Raw genomic sequence first — 8485 nt, forward strand, 5'->3', positions numbered from 1 at the left:
CTTCGATGAAGACAAACATGGGATTATCCGGAACAGCAGGATCTGCTGCGGGCATTCTTTAACGATCTCGACACTGCTGAATAACTGGATGCTTTCTGAAAACGAACAAACAAAAAATCAGCACTGTTAGACGCTGCCTGTGAGCTTTCACTCGCTACTTCGAAGAAACCGCCTTTATCCTCAGCCTACATCACACGGGAAGCGCCTCCAGGTGGGTGCGATGACCTCCCTTTTTCGGCTTAAGTCCTGGCTGGCAGGGGGACCTCCCCACCGCCCCAGGCAGGCTGCCCTTGCTGGCCTGAAGGAGCAGCGGGCACGGCCGCCCAGCAGGCCAGATCCCGAGGCACCGTCCGCATCCACAGGCAACGGATTCCCCCTCAGCAAGAGCACGCCAGGCCCTGCTCTGTGGCCTTGCAGCCCCGCTCTTTACCGACAAGCCACCGAAACAAGCCCTGAGAGGCCTGGGAGGGCACGAAACAGAGGTGCCTGTCGTGTTCCTCCACGGGTCCACGACTCCGGCACCACTGCGGAGAGGAAAGCGGCCGTAGGCGGACGCGCGCCACCGACCACCGCAGCTCCTGCGCGGCCGGCGCTCTACCGCGGTGAGGGCCGTCCCGCACATCCGCGGCGGAGAAGCAATTAAAGGCGGCAGAGCCCAGTCTGGCGGGGAGGCAGCGAGGGAGAAGACACCACCAGCACCGGCCGGCCGGCCCTGCTCCCGCCGAAGGGGCTGTCGCGCCGCCGCTGAGGTGGCCGCGGAGCGCCAGCGCCCCCTACCGCCCGCCTCCCTGGCGGCTCGGAGCTCCGCAGCCTCATGAAGAGAGAGAACCACGGAGGCGCCGCTGCCGCTGCCACCGCCACCGCCCCCCTCCTTGCTCAGCTCCGCACCCAGCTGCGGCCCACGGCGGAGGCAAGCGGGAGAAGCCCCCCGCGGCGGTACCGCCGCAGTCTCCCGGGTAGAGGGATGAAGCCACCGAAAGCGAGATCGTCAGCCGACCCCCGCACAAGGGGTGTGTCAGCATGGGGCAGGCGGGGGGGGAGGCTGATAAAGTGGTGGGCGGGGCGGTGGGCGGGGCGGCGCGGCTCCATTGGCCGGCGGCGGGAGTGATGTCACCCATATGACCCGCTGATAACTAGTTGGGCGAGGAGCCGCGAGTTTCGCAGAAGGGGGAGCGCGCGCGGCAGGGCGGGCGGCGCGAGGCCGGGTGCAGGGGCAGAGCCGAGCTGCACGAGCCCGGCCCGGCCGCGGGGCTGTGGGCAGCAGCGCGCCCGCCCGCCAGTCGCCCCGCGGGCTGCGCCTCGCAGCACGGTGGAGGCTCGGCCCGGCCCGGCCCGGCTCGGCTCGGCGCGCCGCAGGGGCAAGGTGCGGCGGCTGAAGGGGGCGGTGGTTCAGCGGCTTTGTTGGCTCGGAGCGCGGCGGCGGGAAGAGCGGCGCCTCGGTGAGAGCCCACCATGGTGCAGCAAGCGGAGAGTACGGAGGCGGAGAGCAACCTGCCCCGGGAAGCAATGGACACAGAAGAGGGAGAGTTCATGGCTTGCAGCCCCGTCGCTTTGGACGAGAGCGATCCGGACTGGTGCAAAACGGCGTCAGGGCACATAAAGAGACCGATGAACGCGTTCATGGTGTGGTCTAAGATCGAGAGGAGAAAAATCATGGAGCAGTCCCCGGACATGCACAACGCGGAGATCTCCAAGCGCCTGGGCAAGCGGTGGAAAATGCTGAAGGACAGCGAGAAGATCCCATTCATCCGGGAGGCGGAAAGGCTGCGGCTCAAGCACATGGCCGATTACCCCGACTACAAATACCGGCCCAGGAAAAAGCCCAAAATGGACCCGTCGGCCAAGCCCAATGCCAGCCAAAGTCCGGAGAAAAACGCACCCACCAGCAGCGGCGGCAGCAAAAGCGCCAAGAGCTCCAGCAAGAAGTGTAGCAAGCTGAAAGGCTCCTCCGCCTCCTCGCCCCCCAAGCCGGGAGCCAAAGCCGCCCACCACGGGGATTACGCGGGGGACGAGTACGTCTTTGGCACCCTCAAAGTGAGCAGCAAGACGGTCAAGTGCGTCTTCATGGACGAGGAGGAAGACGAGGAGGAGGACGAAGACGAGTTGCAGCTGCGGATCAAGCAGGAGGCGGAGGACGAGGAGGAAGACGAGGAGCCGGGGCCGCAGCAGCTGCGGCGGTACAACGTGGCCAAAGTGCCGGCGAGTCCCACCTTGAGCTCCTCGGCGGAGTCTACCGAGGGGGCCAGCCTCTACGAGGAGGTGCGGGGCGGCGCCGCGGTTGCGGGCGGCGGCAGCAGACTCTACTACAGCTTCAAGAACATCACTAAGCAGGGCCCGCAGCCGCCGCAGCAGCCGCCCGGTCTCTCCCCGGCCTCCTCCCGGTCCATCTCCACCTCGTCGGCAGGCAGCGAGGAGGCGGACGACCTGCTCTTCGACCTCAGCCTCAATTTCTCTCAGCACGGCCACGCCGCCGCCGAGCTGGGAGCGGGTGCCGCCGCCGGGAATCTCTCCCTCTCGCTGGTGGACAAGGACCTGGACTCCTTCAGCGAGGGCAGCCTCGGCTCTCACTTCGAGTTCCCCGACTACTGCACCCCGGAGCTGAGCGAGATGATCGCGGGCGACTGGCTGGAGGCGAACTTCTCCGACCTGGTGTTCACGTACTGAGCGGCGGCGAGGAGCGGCGGAGCCGGAGCTGCGCGATGCCGGCGATGATGATACGATGATGATGCTGATGATGATAATTAAAAAAAAAAAAAAAAAAGTCTTGTTTTCTTTAAAAAAAAAAAAAAATAATCCTGAAGTTAGTTCCGAGCCCGGGAGTTGCGATTTTATTTTTTTGGTTTTTTTTACTTTTTTTTTTTTTTTTTTTAAATTGCATTTGGTGATCACAACAACAACAGCAAAGGCAAATGGGACTGGGGGAAAAAATGATACAGAAGGCGCTGTTTGAAGCTTGTCGGTCTCTGATTGAAGTCTGGAAGATGGTCTGCAAAGAAGTCTTGTGGCAGCACAACTGTTACTCAAGGGGGTTTGTGGATTTTTTTATTTTTTTTCCCGTGAGAGATCTTGAAGAACTGTTCTATTTTTTTTATTATTATTTTTCCGAAAGGGACCATTGCAACTTTTTTTGGAGGGAGAAAACTGATGTCTTCTATGCATCCGATTCTTAACAAAGCTGCAGGGAGCTTGAAAAAATGCAGACTGTACAAACGCTTACAAATAACTGAACTGACTTAAGATCAGAGTTTACTTTTCAGATCAAATTGTTTATGGTTTTACAAATGTGATTTCTACTTGCCAACTTTTTTTTTTTTTGTAACTTGTTCCCTTATACCTCCTTGATTGAATACCAGACAGCCTAGACCTCAGTACAAAAAGGTATTGAAACATTTTTGATACATAACAGACCTCAGTCTTTTTTAAAAATTAATATATTTTCAGGCGTATTTTTGTACAGTGAAAAGGGAACATTCTTGCTGTGTTTTTTCAGTAAGACTTTTCAGGCACTTCTTCCCTTTTATTTTCTTTTTTTTTTCTCTGTTTTTAGCATGCAAGTTTGTTGGTACGTTACGTCCTGGTTTTAAAAGGATTAAATTTTAAAAAAAATAATCCTTGCATCTAAAGGCCTTGTGGTTTTAAAAAGAAAAAAGAAACAAACACTTTTTTGTACAGCTATAGTTCAGATTTGTTCAATATTTGTAGGTAAAGATTTATTGAAAATGGTGATATAGACCTCAGAGCTGTTATCTTAGTTTAAAAGATTGTATATGTACTGTACTATAGTAGGACTTTATGTATCTCATACGCTGTGATATGTGGATGGGGCCCCAGATGGAAGGTATGAAACTGGATTCTCGATTTTAGCAAAAAAAAAAAAAAAAAAAGAAAAGAAAAAAGGCACATAGTTAAAAGTTTCTCATGTTGTGCAATATAATCTAAAGTACAGACCATCTGCATATTTTGTAGCAAATGATGGCAAAAGCAGACTTGTGCACTGTCAACATCATAGCCTGTTTTTTTTTTTTTTTTTTTTTTTTTTTTAAATGCTGAAAGTCTGTATCTTGACAATTTTAATAAATCAGCTGGAACTGATAGAAACTCGTATCGCTATTAGTGTCTGTAGAAGGAACGCTGGAGATGCCGTGTTGTCACCCTTCGCCTGCGGAGGAGCGGTAGCTGTAGGCTATTGTGCATGACCGTAGCTAGGGGGGAAGGAGAGTAAGGGCTGCTTCTTTTCTTTGCCTTTTGTTTTTCCGCCTCCCCTCGCCTTTCCCTCCCACCCCCGTTTTGCTCCGCGGGGCCCGGTGGGTGCCGGCCCGCAGCGGTGTGGTCTCCATCAGGCGGGGCCGGGGCGGGCTTGCTGGGGGCCTGGCCGACCGGTGGCAGGTTGGCTCGTCCCGAGTGTTTCCTGCTCTTCCGCCTCCCCTCCAGTCCGGTGGACGAGCCCGGCTCCCCGGGGGCCGCCCCGCCGGTCTCCTGCGTCCGGTTTCTGGGGAGGTGGGCGCGGCGGGGTGGGGGCTCGGCTCCCCCCCTTCCACCCGCCCTGGTCTCCCCGCTGCGCTTTTTGTCCTCCCCCTCTCCCCTTTTTGATGAATAGCCTGGGCGAGACCCGAGGCGGAGATGCTCGGCGCAGTGGGGCTGCATCTCTTCAGCCCCCCTGCAGCGCTCGGCGCGGCGGGGCGGCCCCGGCCCTTCTTCGATGAGCCGCCTCGGGGGACAAGGGCAGGAGAGGGGTACGAGCTTCTGCTGTAGGTGAGCAGACTTTTTCAGGGTGCTTTTTTTTTTTTTTTCTGACTTTTTTTTCTTTTTTTTTAACCGTAGAACCCATCAGATCTCAGTTGTGCGCTCTGAAACAACTGCTGATGGCAATAAACAGACTCACAAGGTGGAAGTTTCTCAAGAGTTTACTTTTTATCTGATAGGCTTTGGTAAATTATTGTTTGGTTTTGGTTTTGTTTTTTGGTTGGGTTTTTTTTGTTTGTTTGTTTGTTTGTTTTTGTTTTGTCTCCACTATTTAATGATCCAGCTGTTTACAGGGACAATTCACTGTGCTGGTATTTTGGTGGCAACCACTGCTACAGGCTTTCAGACTTGCTGAAATGAAAATCCTGCATACACATTTGTAAGGCATAATAAAAACATAACATTAAAACCTGCATGCATGTTATGTTTAATCAAAGACAACTCTTAGGCATTTAAGTGGTGAGATATCTTACTTTAGGTTAGTTAAACTGGTAGTAAAATGATTAATATAATCTGATCTCTTTCTAATAATAATAATAATAATAATAAAACACTCATGATTCTAAATAAAAGTTGTTTGGCCTAAATTTTTGCTATCAGAAAAGAGATATAGCATATCTGGGAACTCAAATTTATGTCTTGCATTGTGATAATTCTTTATGAGAAACTGTGTTTTAAAACAAACTTAATTACAGTATACAAGATATCCTTGGCGATGGATAGTCCTCAATAAAACAGAGTTTCTTGAATTTTCAGTTTTTGGTCTCAAATGATTAGTGTGTTCTCCATGTAATAACTTAGAAATCAGATTGAAAACAAATGACATTTATCTCTTCTAAGGCAAAAGATTGAAAGAAAATAGATACACTGAAGTGCTCTAGCCTAGCCGTTCACTTTCCTGCTGTCGAAAATCCGGTTTTGGGCTAGGGTGATGGAGTAAGTTGATCAGGTTCTAAATCTTAAAACTGAGCCAAAATTCTCTTAGTAATTCTTGAAGCTATCATGAGAGTAGAGGGACTTGTTCTTCCAGTCCCTTTCTTCTGATATGCATCCTTGTTTAGTAAAGTGATAATAGGCAGTGTCATTAAACATTTGTGCTTTACAGATGTTCAATGAGTTATGAGCGATTATGATCAAATATAGGCTGCATTTAGTTTGCATTGTAATAAGGTCCGTGTCCCAGCCTATGGAAGTTTTGACTTGTATATGGTTTTGGGAGCTGTTTTTAAAATTACCATTTAAAATATTAGTCAAGGATAAGTGATGTAAAGGATCCAAGTATAAAGCAGTCAGGCAAATTTTAAAAGAGCAACAGGTCTACTTTAATCAATCAATATAATACCCACTCAGAAGTATATCTTCTTCTAGATGGGAATTATACAGTACTGTTTCAGAAGAATTATTCTGAGTGAAGGTATATGGTGCAGGGAAACAATTTTTTGTCCAGACAGTTGAGTTTCTTTTATTTCAGAGTTTATTGTTGCGTATTGCTCAAGGAAAAATTAGGTAGTGTTCTGTTTAAGCCACTACATTGTTAGGGCTGAAGTTTGATGCTGTTGAATGTCTAAGCCCCTGCTGATCTCAGCGAGAGCAAAAAACCAATCTTCTTATAATGAAAAATAGCATCTGTTAAGGTAGTCTCTCTTTATTTTTCTTCTTTTGTCATATCTGATAATATTCATGCCTTCTGTTTCTCTTTTATGTTCCTGCATTCACAGGAATTCTTGTTGACATGCTAGAACAGTCCTGTTGCAAGCTTAGTATCTCTTGTGGCCTTTTATTCCACGTTTTTAGCATTTGCCTCTGTACAATACTACTCTTAAGTGTAATGGGATTCAGTGATGGAAGGGGGAAAAATTAGTTTTTTAATGTGGAAAGACAATTTACTTGCTAACACTGAGGATGTCAACTCAATGTAAGATCTAACCAAACATTCTGATTTGTTTTCAGTTTTGAAGTGAATATTTTTGTAAACTTACCATTTTTACCCTTCTGTTGTTTTTATTATGTTTTTCCTCTCCTCCTTTTAAAAGAACCACAACTAAGAAATATTTTCTTCCTGTAAGTGCAGTTTTTTTCAAATGTGGTAGAAAGACTCATTCCAAGCATCCTTTGAGTGCTACATGCTCTTTAGGCACTCGTTGTCATTCAGATGAAACTTCTTTGAGTCTACTGAATGTGATTTGCATGCACGCAGTCTGATCCTTCACTCATGCCTGTTTGAGGAAAATGCAACTCTGTTGTTACACTGAGGTAAAACTAGTGTGGGGTCAAAGTCAGGGCCATAAAATTTTTAGGTGTTTGATACTCAATACAGCTCAAGAAGTTCCTTTTTACATCTTCACAATTGTTACCTAGTAAGGCCTTAAACCTGCACTGGTTAAAAAAACAAAAAAAATTCTCATTGATTTTAATGGGAGTTTTTGCCACAAGGGCTGCTGGCAGGGTAGGTGTCTTAGTTCATCCTAACCTTCATTTGTAAGCGTGGCCAAGAAAACAAAACAAACAACAAAAACTTAACACTATGAGTTGCCTTACATTTACCCTACTACACAGTTGTATTCCTTTGGTTTATTTCCTTTCCTCTCACCCACATTGAAGGCTGTGATTGTTTTTGTTTTTCTTAATTTTTTTGCACACTACCTATACCAATTAACTGCCTAATTAGTTTTATCTTCTCTACATGGATGCAGTGAATTTGTAAGAGAATTTCACAAGCAAGTAGTTTTTTAGTGAGTTTAAAGTAAATAGAGTTTTAAAGACCTATTTTTATATTCAATATAAAGCACAAACGTGCAGAAAGTGTAGAATGACTTACAAAAAGGGAAACAAAAGTTCGTAATATTTCATGTATAAAAGTAATACCTTCTTTGGGTTGAGATTCTCTTAGAAAACCCAATACTTATGCCAGTGCAAAGATAGGATTATTTTAAAAACTCCTAGAAAATTGTGATTGACAGCAATTTCAAAGGAATGACTTCTGTAGATACAAGGAAACCCCTAAAGCAATATGGATAAGAAGGGGTGAATGGTTTTCAATGATGAACAACCTGGAAGTGTGAGAATGGAGGTTTCAATCCTTATTAATTAATCAAATTTCTTCTTTTGTGGTGAGTTATAACATCTGGATTTTCTGTGAAGTGGAATCTTAAAGGATGAAAAAGTGCAAGGGCGCCAAACTTCTAAGCCTTGCAAATACTCAGAAGCAGGTTTGGTTTAGGATTATCTGTTGTTAATTAGGGCTTCAGATTTTGGTAATTCCCACTTCCAAGAAAATCAAGACACCAATTTACCGCTTGAAGAAATTTGATTGAATAATAATGATTAATCCAGGAACTCCCATTGTCGCAATTTGTTTTTGTTTCCATCGTCCTGCTTATCTCCAAAACCAACTTGCCTCAACTCCTGGTGAAGCCAGGGAGAAGAGTTATATGCCATTGTTAGTTCATTTACGATTTGTATCTGGTTTTGCTCTTGTACATATGTTGGCATTTTGGAGTCTTTACATAAATACTGTGATATTTTTTTCCTCTTTCCTTTAATTTTTTTGGTGGGCTGTTTTAAAATGGAGGCCTGTTTTCCAGTGTGGGACTTTCGATGGTTACAACATTTCAATGATGTTGCATGATGGCCGCAGGTGGGGGAAATTGAATGTTTTAGAGCAGTTTTTCAAGCATGACACTTTTAAAATATGTAATTTCAAAGACTTTTCAAGGCCACATGAAATTAGTTTTCATAGCCA

At 47.0% G+C, this 8485-nt stretch overlaps 1 protein-coding gene across 1 annotated transcript; it reads left to right on the forward strand.

Annotated features, from left to right (window-relative positions):
* Positions 1-1452: 1452 nt before the first annotated feature.
* On the forward strand, positions 1453-4873 carry SOX11 (SRY-box transcription factor 11; the record flags this gene model as incomplete). The annotated part of the gene is made up of 1 exon (XM_080616289.1): positions 1453-4873. One exon carries the CDS (start codon positions 1453-1455, stop codon positions 2662-2664), a length of 1212 nt encoding a protein of 403 aa, XP_080472415.1. The 3' UTR covers positions 2665-4873.
* Positions 4874-8485: the final 3612 nt, after the last annotated feature.

The sequence above is a fragment of the Psittacula echo genome, assembly GCF_963264785.1.
Source record: "Psittacula echo genome assembly, chromosome: 4".
Taxonomy (NCBI): domain Eukaryota; kingdom Metazoa; phylum Chordata; class Aves; order Psittaciformes; family Psittacidae; genus Psittacula; species Psittacula echo.